General features: G+C 51.8%; 1 protein-coding gene across 1 annotated transcript in view; it reads right to left on the reverse strand.

Moving 5' to 3' along the window:
• Positions 1-18,914, reverse strand: part of madd (MAP-kinase activating death domain) — a 117,705-nt gene that overhangs the window by 29,684 nt on the left and 69,107 nt on the right. The window contains exons 13-15 of the mRNA XM_070871679.1: positions 18,811-18,912; positions 13,371-13,394; positions 991-1,093 (exon numbers count right to left, since the gene is read on the reverse strand). Coding sequence (XP_070727780.1) covers positions 991-1,093; positions 13,371-13,394; positions 18,811-18,912 — 229 coding nt within the window. The remainder of the gene's footprint in view (positions 1-990; positions 1,094-13,370; positions 13,395-18,810; positions 18,913-18,914) is intronic.

An 18,914-nucleotide genomic window follows, 5' to 3' on the forward strand; every position in this document is an offset into this window, starting at 1 on the left:
GATGCATCTGCGACAGGTAGATTGGTGAGGACGAAGTCAAGTAGGTTTTTCCCTCAGGTTGGTTCTCTCACCACCTGCCGCAGGTCCAGTCTGACAGCTATGTCCTTCAGGACTCGGCCCTCTCGGTCAGTAGTGGTGCTACTGAGCCACTCTCGGTGATGGACATTGAAGTCCCCCACCCAGAGTACATTCTGTGCCCGTGCTACCCTCAGCGCTTCCTCCAAGTGGTGTTCAACATGGAGGAGTACTGATTCATCAGCTGAGGGAGGGCGGTAGGTGGTAATCAGCAGGAGATTTCCATGACCACGATTGAACTGATGCCGTGAGACTTCATGGGGACCAGAGTCAATGTTGAGGACACCCAGGGCCAATCCCTCTCGACTGTACACCACTGTGCTGACATCCCAGTTTTGGTTTCCATATTTACGAAAGGATATACTTGCATTGGAGGCAGTTCAGAGAAGGTTCACTAGGTTGATTCCGGAGATGAGGGGGTTGACTTAGGAGGAAAGGTTGAGTAGGTTGAGCCGATACACATTGGAGTTCAAAAGAATGAGAGGTGATCTTATCGAAACATGAGATAATGAGGGGGCTCGACAAGGTAGATACAGAGAGGATGTTTCCACTCATAGGGGAATCCACAACTAGGGAGCATAGATTAAGAATAACGGGCCGCCCATTTAGAATTGAGATGAGAAGGACTTTCTTCTCTCTGAGAGTTGTGAATCTGTGGAATACTCTGCCCCCGAGAGCTATGGAGGCTGGGTCATTGAATATATTTAAAGCGGAGATCGACAAGATTTTTGAACGATAAGGGAGTGAAGGGTTATGGGCAGCAGGCGGGGAAGTGGAGCTGAGTCCATGATCAGATCAGCCATGATCTTATTAAATGGCGGAGCAGGCTCGAAGGGTCAAATGGCCGACTCCTGCTCCTATTTCTTATGTTCCCCACGCCCCGTGTACTTATTCTCTCTCCCTCCCGCCACATACCTGTTGTTGTTCGCTCTCCCCTGTGGCGACGGCGATTCCCTCTTCACGGTCGGGCTGTGCTTGATGACTGATGATTTCTGGTCAACCAGGGCTCGCCTGTTACCTGGGCAAGTGAAGGAAAACAGAGTCAAGGAGGTACACAACAGGTAAGGCGCAAATCCAAGAGAACCGTGTCAATAAAGCAACAGGTGGGAGAAAAATAAAGGTCAAAGTGGGGTAAGAGTGCTGCAATCCTACATCACACATTGGCAGAAGCCGGCTCAGAATATCATCAATGGAAAAAGGAGAGGACGGGTTGGTGGGGAGGAGAGGAAGCGAGATGGTGAGTGGGTGAGGGAGCAGCAGAATGGGGAGTGGGCAGAGTGGGAAGGGGTGAGGGGAGTCAGTGCAAGGGGAGGGGCTCAGAGAGGGGTAGCTGGGGGGGGGGGGTCAGATAGGGGGGGGGCGGGGCATGGGGGTGCGAAGAGGGTCAGAGAGGGGACGGGGGGGTCAGAGAGAGGCCGGGGTAGGTCAGAGAGGGGGCTCGGGGGGCTGGGTCAGAGGGGGGGGGCAGGGTCAGAGGGGGGGGCAGGGTCAGAGGGGGGGGGCTGGGTCAGAGGGGGGGGGCTGGGTCAGAGGGGGGGGGCTGGGTCAGAGGGGGGGGGCTGGGTCAGAGGGGGGGGGCTGGGTCAGAGGGGGGGGGCTGGGTCAGAGGGGGGGGGCAGGGTCAGAGGGGGGGGGCAGGGTCAGAGGGGGGGGCAGGGTCAGAGGGGGGGGCAGGGTCAGAGGGGGGGGGCAGGGTCAGAGGGGGGGGGCAGGGTCAGAGGGGGGGGGCAGGGTCAGAGGGGGGGGGCAGGGTCAGAGGGGGGGGGCAGGGTCAGAGGGGGGGGGCAGGGTCAGAGGGGGGGGGCAGGGTCAGGGGGGGGGGCAGGGTCAGGGGGGGGGGCAGGGTCAGGGGGGGGGCAGGGTCAGGGTGGGGGGCTGGGTCAGAGGGGGGGGGCTGGGTCAGAGGGGGGGGGCTGGGTCAGAGGGGGGGGGCTGGGTCAGAGGGGGGGGGCTGGGTCAGAGGGGGGGGGGCTGGGTCAGAGGGGGGAGCTGGGTCAGAGGGGGGGGAGCTGGGTCAGAGGGGGGGGAGCTGGGTCAGAGGGGGGGGAGCTGGGTCAGAGGGGGGGGAGCTGGGTCAGAGGGGGGGGAGCTGGGTCAGAGGGGGGGGAGCTGGGTCAGAGGGGGGGGAGCTGGGTCAGAGGGGGGGGAGCTGGGTCAGAGGGGGGGGGAGCTGGGTCAGAGGGGGGGGAGCTGGGTCAGAGGGGGGGGGAGCTGGGTCAGAGGGGGGGGAGCTGGGTCAGAGGGGGGGGAGCTGGGTCAGAGGGGGGGGAGCTGGGTCAGAGGGGGGGGAGCTGGGTCAGAGGGGGACATGAGGATCCAGGATGTTGGGGTCAGGAAGGGGGAATTTGAGAGGTAAGGGGTCAGGTAAGGGGTTGTGGTCCAGGAGGGGGAAGAGGTTGAGGGATCAGGGGACCGGGGGTTGAGGAGGGGGAGTGGGAGACATTCGGAGAGGGACTGAGGTGTTTGAGGTCGGGGGGGAGGGGAGGGGGTCGGGGTGGTGGGGACGGGTGGGGGGGCCGTGGGGGAGATTGGTTTGGGGCTCTCGTCACATGCATAACCAACACAGCACCAGATGAACAGCACACGACAAGCAGACGGGCACGGAGCGCAGGATGAGCGAGTTAGTCGAAGTGGAGCGTGTCATGTGACATCTGTTATCCAATGACGTGGTGTGGGAGGGGGCGAGGGAAACAACAAACAGCCCAATGAGGAAGGCAGAGCATTCTGGGGAAGGGTCATGCGGCCCATGCAAGAAACCCACCTTCACTACCCACTCCAGCTTCGGTTATAATCTCCATTATAGTATTTAGCCCAAATACTGGGACACACAAAATCACAGTTAGTGCTCATTCAGCAAAACAAGTGAAAAATAAATAAATCAATCCATAAGACAGGCAATTCAGTCCAACAGTATTCCAGGGGTGAGCGAGGACAGCACGGGCAGTCCTCTCCCTGCAGCACCAGCTGTGCTGAGAGATGACATACGGTGATCCGTACTGTGGTAACCCGAGGTGTAAGCACAAGTCTAAATGTGCAGTCAGAGTGATGGGGTGAGGAGGTGACCAGCTAACGTCACTGGATGTGAAACATGAGAGACAATGGTGCTTTCAGATGACACTTTAATGAAGCGTGGAGTGATGCAGATGATTTGTCCAGTCCCAATCCTGACACACAACCCAGGCCATGGTTAATAGGAGCGGTCTTATTGCTCAGTCACCCCTTCACCACAACACCACATTACTGGCCTGCCAGGCAGCCCACTGGAATACTGATCATCAGGTCGAACTCAATAAACACAAAGCAGAGCTGGGCAAGGAGCAGGGAGCACAACACACAAAACACAACCAGATACAAACACAACAAAAGCACAGTTTTCCTCTAATGTGGATCTGCTGTTAATGGACGAGCAGACTTGTGATTGAGGGATACAAATTGGGAAAGCTCAGAGAGCCGGAGACAGGCCGGATGCACAAAGACACAGACCTCATCAAAGTAGATAAATCCCGAGGCCCGGATGAAATGTATCCCTGGCTGTTAAAAGCAAGGGAGAAAATAGCAGAGGCTCTGACCATTATTTTCCAATCCTCTCATGCTATAGACATGATGCTGGAGGACGTGGTACCCTTGTTTACAAAGGGGAAAGGGATAGACCATGTAATTACAGACCAAACAGCCTAACCTTGTTGGTGGGCAAATTATTGGAAACAATTCTGAGGGACAGGATAAATCTTCATTTAGACAGACAAGGATTAATCAGGGACAGTCAGCATGGATTTGTTAAGGGAAGGTCGTGTCTGACTAACTTGATTTGAGTTTTTTGAGGAGTTAACCAGGAGGGTCGATGAGGGTAGTGCATACGATGCAGTGTATATGGACTTTAGCAAGGCTTTTGACAAAGTCCCACATGGCAGACTTGTTACGAAAGTAAAAGCCCATGGGATCCAGGGCAAAATGGCAAGTTGGATCCAAAATTGGCTCGGAGACAGGAAGCAAAGGGTAATGGTTGATGGGTGTTTTTGTGACTGGAAGGATGTTTCCAGTGAGGTTCCGCAGGGCTCAGTGCTGGACCCCTTGCTTTTTGTGTTATATATCAATGATTTCGACTTGAATGTAGGGGGGGGGGGCATGATTAAGAAGTTTGCAGATGATACTAAAATAGACCGTTTGGTTGGCAGCGAGGAGGAACGCTGTAGACTGCAGGAGGATATCTATGTACTGGTCAGGTGGGCAGAACAGTAGCAAATGGAATTCAATTTGGAGAAGTGTGAGGCAATGCATTTGGGGAGGACTAACCAGGCAAGGGAATACACATTAAATGGTTGGACACTGAGAAGTGTAGAGGAACAGAGGGACCTTGGAGTGCAGGTCCACAAATCCCTGAAGATAGCAGCTCAGGTAGATAAGGCATACGGAATACTTGCATTTATTAGCCGAGGTATAGGATACAAGAGCAAGGAGATTATGCTTGAACTGTATACAACACTAGTCAGGCCACAGCGAGAGTACTGCGCACAGTTCTGGTCACCACATTACAGGAAAGATATGATTGGAGTGCTCGAGTGGAGTATTAATGCAGGCATGGACTGGTTGGGCCAAATGGCCTGTTTCTGTGCTGTATATCCTATGGATCCTATGATTGCACTAGAAAGGGTACAGAAATTTACAAGGATGTTGCCAGGACTGGAGTATTTTAGCTATGAGGAAAGATTGGATTGGCTGGGGTTGTTTTCTTTGGAACAGAGAAAGCAGAGGGGAGACTGAATTGAGGTGTATAAAATTATGAGGGGCCTAGAGTGGACAGGAAGGATCTGCCCTTAGCAAAGAGGGTGTATAGATTTAAAGTAATTGATAAAAGGATTAGAGGGGAGTTGAGAACTTTTTCGCCCCGAGGGTGGTGGGGTGGTGGAAGGCTAACAAAGCAAGGGAATACACATTAAATGGTAGGACACTGAGAAGTGTAGAGGAACAAAGGGACCTTGGAGTGCAGGTCCACAGATCCCTGAAAGTAGCAGGCCAGGTAAGATAAGGTGGTTAAGAAGGCATACAGAATACTTGCCTTTATTAGCCGAGGCATAGAATGCAAGAGTAGCGAGGTTCTGCTTGAACTGTATAAAACAATAGTTAGGCCACAGCTGGAGTACTGCATGCAGTTCTGGTCACCACATTACAGGAAAGATGTAATTGCACTAGAGAGGGTAGAGAGCAGATTTACGAGGATGTTGCCTGGAGTGGAGTGTTTTAGCTATGAGGAAAGATTGGATAGGCTGGTTGTTTTCCTTGGAACAGAGAAGGCTGAGGGGAGACCTTATTGAGGTGTATAAAATTAAGAGGGGCTTGGATAGAGTGGATAGAACGGACCTATTCCCCTTAGCAGAGAGGTCAACAACCAGGGGGCTTAGAGTTAAAGTAATTGGGGAGAGGTTTAGAGGGGATTTGAGGGGAAATGTTTTCACCCAGAGGGTGGTGGGAGTCTGGAACTCACTGCCTGAAAGGGTGGCAGAGGCAGAAAACCTCATCACATTAGTACTTGGATACGCACTTGGTGCCGTGACCTTCAGGGCTACAGATATTCTTTCATTGGAGGCAGTTCAGAGAAGGTTTACCAGGTTGATTCCTGAGATGAAGGGGTTGTCTTATGAAGAAAGGTTGAGCAGGTTGGGCCTCTACTCATTGGAGTTTAGAAAAATGAGAGGCGATCTTACTGAAATGTGTAAGATTCTGAGGGAGTTCGACAAGGTAGATGCAAAGGATGTTTCCCCTCATGGGGGAATCGAGAACTAGGGGGCATAGTTTCAGAATAAAGGGTCGCCCATTTAAAACGGAGATGAGGAAGAATTTCTTCTCTCATAGGGTCGTGAATTATGGAATTCTTTGCTCCAGAGAGCTGTGGTGGCTGGGTCATTGAATGTATTTAACGCGGAGATAAGACAGATTTTTGAATGATAAGGAAGTCGAGGGTTATGGGGGGTGGGCAGGGAAGTGGAGTTGAGGCCAAGATCAGATCAGCCGTGATCTTATTGAATGGCGGAGCAGGCTCGAGGGGCCGAATGGCCAACTCCCGCTCCTATTTCTTAATGTTCGTATGTTTAGAGCAAGAGCTAGAAGGTGGGATAAGGCTGGATAGCTCTTTTTCATACGGGACGAACATGAAGGATGGAAGGCCTCCTTCTGTGCTGTAAATTTCTATGATTCACAGACACCTGCACACAGGCCTCACTCACACACTTGTGTAAACACTTTAACCCAGTCCCATACCAGTGTGTGCACGAACCTGCTTCCGTACCTGTCTGTACACTATCCATACCCGTGCGTACACCTCAATCAACCTTGCATACCCGTGTACACACAAGTGCATTTTCCATACCTGTGTGTACACTTTAACCCATGTCCAACATGTGTACACACAGGAGTGGAACTTCAGTCTGCGGGTGCCTCTGTTCACACCCTGGAGGGGCGGTGGTAGCGGCGAAGTGATTTCCGGGTTTGTGGGCGTACGGACAGCTCACAGCACCCCCCCTCCCCCCTCCCCCCGGGACATTGGGTGCGGGGTTTGTGGTGGGTGGACGGACAGCTCACAGCATCCCCCCTCCCTCGCCCCGGGACACTGGGTGCAGGGTTTGCGGGCGGACGGACAGAACGCAGCGCTCGCCCCCGCCCCTCCCACCCGGGACATTGGGTGCGGGGTTTGCGGGGGCGGGGATCAGTACTGCCCGGGAAAGCCGAGCCGGCGTGCAACACTCCCTGGTTGCGACATCGTTGTTAAATTTGTTTTCTGGGGGGCCCATAGCGCCTCGTAGCGCGCGGGAAAGCGGGTGGTCCGAGCCATACCAGCCGCAGTGAGGACAAGGACAGAATACCTGAGGTGCAAGTGTGGAGTGAACAAGGTACTGGGGATGTTTCTGCTGTTTCTTTTGCCGATTTGTTTTTCACAGGGAAGCCTCTCTCAGGGTGCTCCCAGGCCGGCTCTTTACCAACAGGTTTTCAGTTGTTCAGCTGGAAGTTCGCCCCGAGAGAGGTGTGCAACACCTCCCTTAGCGCTCCGCCCCACACTTGGGGCCCAGCTGATGAATTTTCGGCTGCAGACGCAAACCGTTTCCCCGCGCAAACTTTACCGCCCAACCGCCGTTAGCGCCCTAAGCAGCCTCAAACTGAATTTCCACCTCGTACACTTTAATCCCTCTGCACATTTGCTTCAAACATGCCATCCCTCTGTGGTGACCTGTGTGTGCGTGTGTGTGTGTGTGTGTGTGTGTGTGTGTGTGTGTGTGCGCGCACACACACACACACACACACAGCAGGTAGAAAAATATTTGAACCATCGCTGACCCTCCACACTCAGTTACCTCTCTCCCTGCACGGAGCCAGACACACCTGCATGTGTCTGGCCCTTGGCTGCTGATGTCTACTGGATAGAGGGGGCTTGTTTATGGAGAGCTTCAGTATAGCACAGGGTTATGATCGTCAACATCTTGTTCGGGAGTCCGGAGGAAACCTACAAAATGCCCAGCGTCAGCAGAGCAGCGTCAGGAGTTCGTCGGAGAGGCGGTGCGGGAGTCCCGGGGAGGCCTACAAAAGGTCAGCCGGTGCAGTTGCAGCAGGGTGAGAAGGCAAAAAAGAAGTAGAAAGAAATCGAAGGGTGACGTCACAGCCAAGGGGGTAAGTGATCGGCTGGTGATTGGTGATTAGTTTTTCTTTTTCTTTTCCTTTATCATAAGTAACCTTTAGCATTGTTGTTGCCAAATTAAGTTATTCTCAGGGTTAAGTCATGGCAGGAGAGCTCGGACACGTGTCATGCTCCTCCTGTGCTATGTGGGAAGTCAGGGACGCTCCCAATGTCCCTGACGACTACATGTGCAGGAAGTGTTTCCGGCTGAAGCTCCTGACAGACCGCATTGTGGCATTGGAGCTGCGGGTGGATTTACTCTGGAGCATCTGCGATGCTGAGGATGTCGTGAATAGCACGTTTAGCGAGTTGGCCACACCGCAGGCAAAGGTTACACAGCCAGTTAGGGGATGGGTGACCAACAGGAAGAGCAGTGGAAGGAAGGTAGTGCAGGGGTCCCATGCGGTCATCCCCCTGCAAAACAGATACATCGTCTTGGGTACTGTTGAGGGGGATGATTTATCAGGGTAAAGCAGCAGCAGCCAAGTTCATGGCACGCGGGTGGCTCTGCTGCACAAGAGGGCAGGAAAAAGAGTGCGAGAGCTATAGTGGTAGAGGATTCTATTGTAAGGGGAATAGACAGACATTTCTGCGGCCGCCATCGAGACTCCAGGATGGTATGTTGCCTCCCTGGTGCAAGGGTCAAGGATGTCTCAGAGCGGCTGCAGGACATTTTGGAGGGGGAGGGTGAACAGCCAGTTGTCGTGGTGCATATAGGTACCAACGATAGAGGTAAAAACCGGGATGAGGTCCTATAAGACGAATTTAGGGAGCTACGAGTTAAATTAAAAAGTAGGACCTCAAAGGCAATAATCTCAGGATTGCTACCAGTGCCACATGCTAGTCAGAGTAGGAATCGCAGGATAGCTCAGATGAATATGTGGCTTGAGGACTGGTGCAGAAGGAAGGGATTCAAATTCCTGGAACATTGGAACCGATTCTGGAGGAGGTGGGACCAATACAAACAGGACGGTCAGCACCTGGGCAGAACCAGAACCAATGTCCGAGGGGGAGTGTTTGCTAATGGTGTTGGGGAGGGGTTAAACTAATATGGCAGGGGGATGGGAACCTATGCAGGGAGACAGAGGGAAGTAGAATGGGGGCAGAAGGAAAAGATAGAAAGAAGAAAAGTAAAAGTGGAGGGCAGAGAAACCCAAGGCTAAAATCAAAAAGGGCCACATTACAGAAAAATTCTAAAGGGGCAAAATGCGTTAAAAAGACAAGCCTGAAGGTTCTGTGCCTCAATGCGAGAAGAATTCATAATAAGATGGACGAATTAACTGCGCAGATAGCTGTTAACAGATATGATGTAATTGGCATCACGGAGGCATGGCTCCAGGGTGACCAAGGCTGAGAACTCAACATCCAGGGGTATTCAACATTCAGGAAGGATAGACAGAAAGGAAAAGGTTAAAGAGGAAATTAACACAATAGTAAGGAATGACATTAGCTTGGATGATGTGGAAAAGGTATGGGTGGAGCTATGGAATACCAAAGGGCAGAAAACGCTAGTGGGAGTTGTGTACAGACCACCAAACAGTAGTAATGAGGATGGGGACAGCATCAAACAAGAAATTAGGGATGCGTGCAATAAAGGTACAGCAGTTATCATGGGCGACTGTAATCTACATACTGATTGGGGGTAACCAAACTGGTATTAATGTGGTGGAGGAGGATTTCCTGGAGTGTATTAGGGATGGTTTTCTGGACCAATATGTCGAGGAACCAACTAGAGGGCTCGCCATCCTAGACTGGGTGATGTGTAATGAGAAAGGACTAATTAGCAATCTTGTTCTACGAGGCCCCTTGGGGAAGAGTGACCATAATATGGTAGAATTCTTTATTAAGATGGAGAGTGACACAGTTAATTCAGAGACTAGGGTCCTGAACTTAAGGAAAGGTAACTTCGATGGTATGAGACGTGAATTGGCTAATAATACTTAAAGGGTTGACGGTGGATAGGTAATGGCAAACATTTAAAGATCACATGGATGAACTTCAATAATTGTACATCCCTGTCTGGAGTAAAAATCTGGAGTGGCTAACAAGGGAAATTAAGGATAGTGTTAAATCCAAGGAAGAGGCATATAAATTGTCCAGAAAAAGCAGCAAACCTGAGGACTGGGAGACAGCAGAGGAGGACAAAGGGTTTAATTAGGAGGGGGAAAATAGAGTATTAGAGGAAGCTTGCTGGGAACATAAAAACGGACTGCAAAAGCTTCCACAGATGGGAAGAGAAAAAGATTAATGAAGACAAACATAGGTCCCTTGCAGTCAGATTCAGGTGAATTTATAATGGGGAACAAAGAAATGGTAGACCAGTTAAACAAATACTTGGGTTCTGTCTTCACGAAGGAAGACACAAATAACCTTCCGGAAATACTACGGGACCGAGGGTCTAGTGAGAAGGAGGAACTGAAAGAAATCATTAGGCGGAAAATTGTGTTAGGGAAATTGATGGGATTGAAGGCTGATAAATCCCCGGGGCCTAATAGTCTGCATCCAGATTACTTAAGGAAGTGGCCCTAGAAATATGGATGCATTGGTGATCATTTTCCAACAGTCTGTCGACTCTGGATCAGTTCCTATGGACTGGAGGGTAGCTAATGTAACACTACTTTTTAAGAAAGGAGGGAGAGAGAAAACGGGTAATTATAGACCGGTTAGCCTGACATCAGTAGTGGGGAAAATGTTGGAATCAATTATTAAAGATGAAATAGCAGCGCATTTGGAAAGCAGTGACAGGATCGGTCCAAGTCAGCATGGATTTATGAAAGGGAAATCATGCTTGACAAATCTTCTGAATTTTTTGAGGATGTAACTAGTAGAGTGGACAAGGGAGAACCCGTGGATGTGGTGTATTTGGACTTTCAAAAGGCTTTTGACAAGGTCCCACATAAGAGATTGGTGTGCAAAATTAAGGCACATGGTATTGGGGGTAATATACTGACATGGAGAGATAACTGGTTGGCAGACAGGAAGCAGAGAATCGGGATAAACGGGTCCTTTTCAGAATGGCAGGCAGAGACTAGTGCAGTACCGTAGGGCTCAGTGTTGGGACCCCAGCTATTTACAATATATATTAATGATTTGGATGAGGGAATTGAGTGTAATATCGCCAAGTTTGCAGATGACACTAAGCTAGGTGGCGGTTTGAGCTGTGAGCAGGACGCAAAGAGGCTGCAGGGTGACTTGGACAGGTTAGGTGAATGGGCAAACGCATGGCAGATGCAGTATAATGTGGATAAATGTTAGGTTATCCACTTTGGTGGCAAAAACACGAAGGCAGAATATTATCTGAATGGCGACAGATTAGGAAAAGGGGAGGTGCAACGGGACCTGGGTGTCATGATACATCAGTCTTTGAAAGTTGGCAGGCAGGTACAGCAGGTGGTGAAGAAGACAAATGGTATGTTGGCCTTCATAGCTAGGGGATTTGAGTATAGGAGCAGGAAGGTCTTACTGCAGTTGTACAGGGCCTTGGTGAGGCCTCATCTGGAATATTGTGTTCAGTTTTGGTCTCCTAATCTGAGGAAGGACGTTCTTGCTATTGAGGGAGTGCAGCGAAGGTTCACCAGACAGATTCCAGGGATGGCAGGACTGACATATGAGGAGAGACTGGATTGACTGGGCCTGTATTCACTGGAGTTGAGAAGGATGAGAGGGGGTCTCATTTAAACATATAAAATTCTGACGGGATTGGACAGGTTAGATGCGGGTAGAATGTTCACGATGTTGGGGAAGTCCAGAACCAGGGGACACAGTCTTAGAATAAGGGGTAGGCCATTTAGGACTGAGATGAGGAGAAACTTCTTCACTCAGAGAGTTGTTAACCTGTGGAATTCCCTACCGCAGAGAGTTGTTAATGCCAGTTCATTGGATATATTCAAGAGGGAGTTAGATATGGCACTTATGGCTAAAGAAATCAAGGGGTATGGAGAGAAAGCAGGAACGGGGTACTGAAGGAATGATCAGCCATGATCTCATTGAATGGTTGTGCAGGTGCGAAGGGCCGAATTGCCTACTCCTGCACCTATTTTCTATGTTTCTATGGCAGACACTACTCCCCTCATCCTCACATCATCATCCAGGTCAATGAGATGGGTTTAAGACTTTCTGGGGCTGTGGGCATCACTGACAAGTTCAGCATTCATTGCCCGTCCCTGGCTTCCCTGAGAAAGTGGTGGTGAGCTTTGTCCTTGAACCGCTGGTAATGGTAAATACAGCTGTTGTCTCGATGGGCTACTCCAGAGGGCAGTTGTTAACCACGTTGGGTGGGTCTGGATTCACAGATAGGCCAGACTAGGTTTCCTTCACTAAAGGACATTTGTGAACCCGATGGGTTTTTACGACAATCCAACAGCTTCATGGTCACTTGTACTGTTAGCAGCTTTTTATTTCGATAATTTCTAAACTGAATTCAGATTCTCAAACTGCTGTGATGGGATTTCAACTCCAGTAATGTAACCATGACACTACTGTACCCGGGTATAAATCTACTCCCCTTGGGCTCAAAGTATTGTTGTTCACCCTTTGCAGGTGCTTCTTGGTGCATGGATTGGGCTCATGCCCCCACCCACCCAATTACCCCTACCCACCAACTACCCCTACCCACCCAACTACCCCTCCCCACCCAACCAGCTACCCCCACCCAACCCCCACGCTGGGATTAGGCTGAAATTCTCAGACACAAAGGATAATCACCTGGGAGTCTCTCAGACTGGCTCCTCGAAGAATCTGACTTATTTGAGTCTTGAAAAGACACCCGCGAACCCTGGCCGGGCGGGCAGGCAGCTGGAGCTCTTTATGGAGCCTGTCCTGTAGTAATATACCCTCACACACTGCCTGCCCGTGAGGCGCGCACTCACAGGGCCTGACCTGTCAGGCATGGCTCAGTGGTAGCTCTTGCCTCCGAGTCAGAAGGTTGTTGGTACAACTCCCACTTCAGAAAAATGAGCACATAATCCAGATATGTCTGTGTAGTAACTGAGGAAGCATTGCATTGTGGGAGGGGAGGTACTGAGGGAGCGCTGCATTGTGGGAGGGGCAGTATTGAGAGCGCGACGCATTGTCGGAGGGGCAGCACTGAGGGAGCGCCGCACTGTCAGAGGGTCAGTACTGAGGGAACGGCACACTGTCGGAGGGGCAGTACTGAGGGAGCGCTGCACTGTCGGAGGGGAGGTACTGAGGGAGTGCCGCACTGTCGGAGGAGCAGTACTGAGGGAGCGCTGCACTGTCGGAAGGTCAGTAGTGAGGGAGTGCTGCACCATGGGAGGAGAGGTACTGAGGGAACGCCACGTTGTCGGAGGGGCAGAACTGAGGGAGCGCCGCACTGTCAGAGGGGCAGCACTGAGGGAGCGCCGCACTGTCGGAGGGACAGCACTGAGGGAGCGCTGCACTGTCGGAGGGGAAGCACTGAGGGAGCGCCGCACTGTCGGAGGGGCAGCAAGGGCATGGTGGCTGAGCAGGTAGCCGCGAGCACAGGGGGGCAGGAGATAGGACAACTCACCGGAACCCGCAATACACACCATCAGGTGACGTTCAAGAGTCCCACACCGCACTAAAACACACAGCAACCACACGCATGCTGCACCCACCCACCCAGCCCAGAATAAAAAGCCCTGTAACATACCCGGACTCTCCACCTCAGCTACACCTAATAAAACAGCATCAGTGACCATCACACCGGGGCACAGGTCAACACACCTTCACCAAGTTCCAATCAAATACATTTCAATGACATATGCCCTTCAGGAATGAGTGTCCTAAGTCAGGAAGGGGTCATACCCACCTGCCTCCTCATCTCCACTGTTTGCTTCAACATTAAAATATTCTTTCCATTAATTGTGGAAGGAGAAACAGAAAGCAAAGCAACACATTACGATAAAAAAATCAAATGGACACACAAACAGGAAGCATGCAGGCAGGCGAGTCCCCCAGCCCAGCAGCACACAGCCTGTACAGCCCCACTCCCAGTGCAGGACACTTCTCACACACTCAGTGCAGACCCTCCACTGACCGCAGCTAGCACACCAGTCACAGGGGGCCCACTCCCATCATCCATTACACACCGAGTTAGCAAACCCATTACTGGCTCATCTCTGGGCCCTGCTTGTACACCCATTCCAGACCCACCACTATTTGCAGTCCGATTACACATCTGCCAGACACAGAGATAACGGGTGACATGGAGGAAGGGAGAGAGCAAGGGGGCGAGAGCAAGGATGGAGAGGGGGGGGGATGCAGGAGAGCGTGAGCGAGGGGGGGAGGGATGGGGGGAGAAAGAAGGGGCACAAGCGAGTGGGGGGGGGGGGGAAGGGACAGAGAAGAGGGAGCGGGCGAGCGCCAGACTGAGAGAGAGCGCGCACACAGTGAGGGAGCGCAAGCAAGAGAGCACAAAGAGAGAGAGAGATAGAGAGAGAGAGAGAGAGAGAGAGAGAGAGCACAGTGAGAGAGAGAGAGAGAGAGTGAGAGAGGGAGAGCACAGTGTGAGAGAGAGAGAGTGAGAGAGCACAGTGTGAGAGAGAGAGAGGGGGAGAGAGAGAGAGAGAGAGGGGGAGAGAGAGAGAGAGAGAGTGAGAGCAGTGAGAGAGAGAGAGAGAAAGAGAGCACAGTGAGAGAGAGAGAGAGAGAGAGAGAGAGAGAGCACAGTGAGAGGGAGAGAGAGCGCACAGTGAGAGAGAGCACAGTGAGAGAGAGAGAGCACAGTGAGAGAGAGAGAGAGAGAGCACAGAGAGAGAGAGAGAGCACAGAGAGAGAGAGAGAGAGAGCACAGAGAGAGAGAGCACAGTGAGAGAGAGAGAGAGAGAGAGCATAGTGAGAGAGAGAGAGAGAGCACAGTGAGAGAGAGAGAGAGAGCACAGTGAGAGAGAGAGAGCACAGTGAGAGAGAGAGAGAGAGCAGTGAGAGAGAGAGAGCACAGTGAGAGAGAGAGAGAGCACAGTGAGAGAGAGAGAGAGCAGTGAGAGAGAGGGAGAGCAGTGAGAGAGAGGGAGAGCAGTGAGAGAGAGGGAGAGCACAGTGAGAGAGAGGGAGAGCACAGTGAGAGAGAGAGAGAGAGAGAGAGAGAGCACAGTGAGAGAGAGAGAACAGTGAGAGAGAGAGAACAGTGAGAGAGAGAGAGAGCACAGTGAGAGAGAGAGAGAGCACAGTGAGAGAGAGAGAGAGAGCACAGTGAGAGAGAGAGAGAGCACAGTGAGAGAGAGAGAGAGCACAGTGAGAGAGAGGGAGAGCACAGTGAGAGAGAGAGCGCGCAGAGAGAGAGAGCGCGCAGAGAGAGAGAGAGAGCGCGCAGAGAGAGAGAGAGAGAGCGCGCAGAGAGAGAGAGAGCGCGCGCAGAGAGAGAGAGAGAGCGCGCAGAGAGAGAGAGAGAGCGCGCAGAGAGAGAGAGAGCGCGCGCAGAGAGAGAGAGAGAGCGCGCAGAGAGAGAGAGAGCGCGCGCAGAGAGAGAGAGAGCGCGCAGAGAGAGAGAGAGAGCGCGCAGAGAGAGAGAGAGAGCGTGCAGAGAGAGAGAGAGCGCGCAGAGAGAGAGAGAGAGAGCGCGCAGAGAGAGAGAGAGAGAGAGAGCAAAGTGAGAGAGAGAGAGAAAGAGTGCGTGCACGAGGCAGAGAGAGAGAGAGAGAGAGAGAGAGACACACACACACACACACAGAGTGCATGAGCAAGCGAGAGCCAGCACACAATCCCAATATACAAAACATCAGGAACCAAGTGCTGTCTCAGTAAATGCCAGGATGATCCCAGCACCTGGTACTAAATGCCAGCAGGAACCCGGCACAGAACCAGCAAGGGTCAGAAGGAAGCCAGCACATGGTCGCAGTTACCACCAGCAGGAACCCAGCACACCATCCCACTGACCGCTGGCAGAAGCTCTGCACAGACCCATTAAACATGTTGAGGGCTGTCCCGTGCGGAGCGATTGAATAGAATGGGCCTATACTCTGTCATTCCATTGAAACATTATATTCTGCCACTACGCCAGAGAAGTGCCCACCATGTGGTATGACGAGAGTCCAATCCCCAGCCGCCTGGCGCCATGTGGGCACTGACTCTCGGTGCCCATGTCATGCCTGCCGCCTGGGCCAGCCAAGCAGTTAGTTTGATGTGGCAACCCTTCCTACACAACAAACTCGACAGACACACTGACACAGCACAGCACAACACAGCAAGCAGCAAGAAACGACTGAGATCTCACAGCAGCGCACCAACACATGCTGGGGAGGCAAGGAGGCGGGGGGGGGGGGGGGGAGGAGACACTCAGGTTCAAACCCGTGGGGCAGGAGGAATGAGGTCATTCAAACTCTTTGTACTCCTCCTCCACAAGAGAATTCGGTTTGTGACGCAGGGGAACTCAGAGAGACAGCTAAACATAACTACTCCCATTTATATAGTGCCTTTAACCAATTACAACATCCCAAGGCACTTCGAAGACACCAGCCACATGGAGATATTAGGGCAGCTTCGTCAAAGAGCATCTTAAAGGAGCAAAGTGAGGTCGAGAGGCGCAGATGTTTAGGGATCGAATTGCAGAGCTCAAGGCCTCCTTGGTCACTGAACGGTACAAAACCCCGGTCAGACCACACCTGGAGTACTGTGAACACCTGGGGTTCTGGGCCCCACACCTGGAGTTCTGGGCCCCACACCTGGAGTACTGTGAACACCTGGGGTTCCGGGCCCCACACCTGGAGTTCTAGGCCCCACACCTGGAGTACTGTGAACACCTGGGGTTCTGGGCCCCACACCTGGAGTACTGTGAACACCTGGGGTTCTGGGCCCCACACCTGGAATACTGTGAACACCTGGGGTTCTGGGCCCCACACCTGGAGTTCTGGGCCCCACACCTGGAGTTCTGTGAACACCTGGATTTCTGGGCCCCACACCTGGAGTACTGTGAACACCTGGAGTTCTGGGCCCCACACCTGGAGTTCTGTGAGCAGTTCTGGGCCCCACATCTTAGGGAGGATATATTGGCCTTGGAGGGAGTGCAGTGTGGGTTTACCAGAATGATAACCAGGCTCCAAGGGTTAAGTTACGAGGGGAAATTAGGGTAGTATTCTCTAGGATTTAGAAGGTTAAGGGACGATCTGATGGAAGTTTTCAGGATATTATGGGGCACAGAGAGGGTAGATAGAGAGACACTATTGCCGCTGGTTGGGGAGTCTAGCACTGGGGGCATAGTCTCAAAATTAGAGCCAGACCTTTCAGGAGTGGAGTTGGGAAACACTTCTACACACAAAGAGTGGGAGAAGATTGGAACTCTCTTCCACAACCGGCAATTGATGTTAGATCATTGTTAATTTTACATCAGAGATCGATAGATTTTTGTTAACCAAAGGCATTAAGGGATATGGGTCAAAGGTGGCTATATGGAGTTCGGGCGCAGATCAGCCATGATCTCATTAAATGGGGGAACAGGCTCGAGAGGCTGAATGGCCTATGTTCCCAAGGCACGGCCACCAACGGTGGAGCAATTTAAATCGGGGATGTTCAAGAGGCCACAATTGGAGCAGCAGAGTTGGAAGGTTGCAGGGCTGCAGGAGATTAGAGATAGGGAAAGGCGAGGTATGGAAGCACCTGACCGTGTTGTTGCCTCCCAAATCCGTACCCGGAACTCCATGTTTGAATCCCTACAATCCGGTTTCCGTCCCTGCCACAGTACTGAAACGGCTCTCATCACAGTCACAAATAACATCCTGTGTGAGTGTGACACAGGTGAACTATCCCTCCTCGTCCTTCTCGACCTGTCTGCAGCCTCTGACACGGTTGACCACGCCATCCTCCTCCAACACCTCTCCACCATCGTCCAGCTGGGTGGGACTGCACTCGCCTGGTTCCATTCTTATCCATCTAATCGTAGCCAGGGAATCTCCTGCAACGGCTTCTCTTCCCACTCCCCCATCGTTACCTCTGGTGTCCCCCAAGGATCTATCCTTGGCCCCTCCGATTTCTCAGCTACATGTTGTCCCTTGGCGACATCATCCGAAAACACAGCGTCAGTTTCTACATGTACACTGATAACACCCAGCTCTATCTCACCCCCACTTCTCTCAACCCTCCACGGTCTCTAAACTGTCAGACTGCTCGTCCCACATCCAGTCCTGGGTGAGCAGAAATATTCTCCAATTAAATACTGGGAAGGCCCAAGCCATTATCTTTGGTCCCCGCCACAAACTCTGTTCCCTAACCACCGACTCCATCCCTGTCCCTAGCATCTGTCTGAGGCTAAACCAGACTGTTTGCAACCTCGGTGTCATATTTCACCCTGGAATGAGCTTCCGACCACATATCTGCAGCATAACTAATGCCGCCTATTTCCACCTCCCGCTCATCCGCTGCTGAAACCCTCATCCCTGCCTTTGTTACCTCCAGATTTGAATACTCCAACACACTCCTGGCTGGCCTCCTACATTCTACACGACGTAAACTTGAGGTCATCAAAAACTCGATGCCCGTGTCCTAACTCGCACCAAGTTCCGCTCACCCATCACCCCCTGTGCTCGCTGACCTACATTGGCTCCTGGTTAAACAACGCCTCGATTTCAAAATTCTCATCCTTGTTTACAATTCACTCCATGGCCTTGCCCCTCCCTATCTCTAATCTTTTTCAGCTACACAACCTCACAAGATGTCTGCGCTCTTCAAATTCTGCCCTCTTGCACATCCCTCATTATAACTGCTCAACCATCGCTGACCGTGCTGTTTGGACTCCAAGCTCCGGAACTCCCTCTCCCTAAACCTCTCCGCCCCGCTACCTCTCTTTCCTCCTTTAAGACGCTCCTTAAATCCTACCTCTTTAACCAAGCTTTTGGTCATCTGCCTTAATTTCTTCTTTTGTGGCTCGGTGTCAAATTTATCTGTTTTGTCTTGTAACACTGCTGTGAAGTGCCTTGGGACATTTTACTACATTAAAAGTTCTATATAAATAAAAGTTATTATTATGGAGGGATTTGAAAATAAGGATCAGAGTACAGGACCCTGGTGTCCTTGAACACAGGCTGACAGCAGTGCGACCCTCTGCGTCAGCGAAGCATTCACAAGTGAAATGTCAGACAGAAGGACAGATGGATGTCTACCTTTGAGGCTGGGGAATGGTGTGCTTTTGTCTCGCCCTGCTTTGGTTGGTAGGGCCAGGTTGGAGAGGCTGAAGCTGCTGCCACGACTCTTGTAGATATTACCT

This window comes from Pristiophorus japonicus, unplaced genomic scaffold (assembly GCF_044704955.1).
Source record: "Pristiophorus japonicus isolate sPriJap1 unplaced genomic scaffold, sPriJap1.hap1 HAP1_SCAFFOLD_274, whole genome shotgun sequence".
Taxonomy (NCBI): domain Eukaryota; kingdom Metazoa; phylum Chordata; class Chondrichthyes; family Pristiophoridae; genus Pristiophorus; species Pristiophorus japonicus.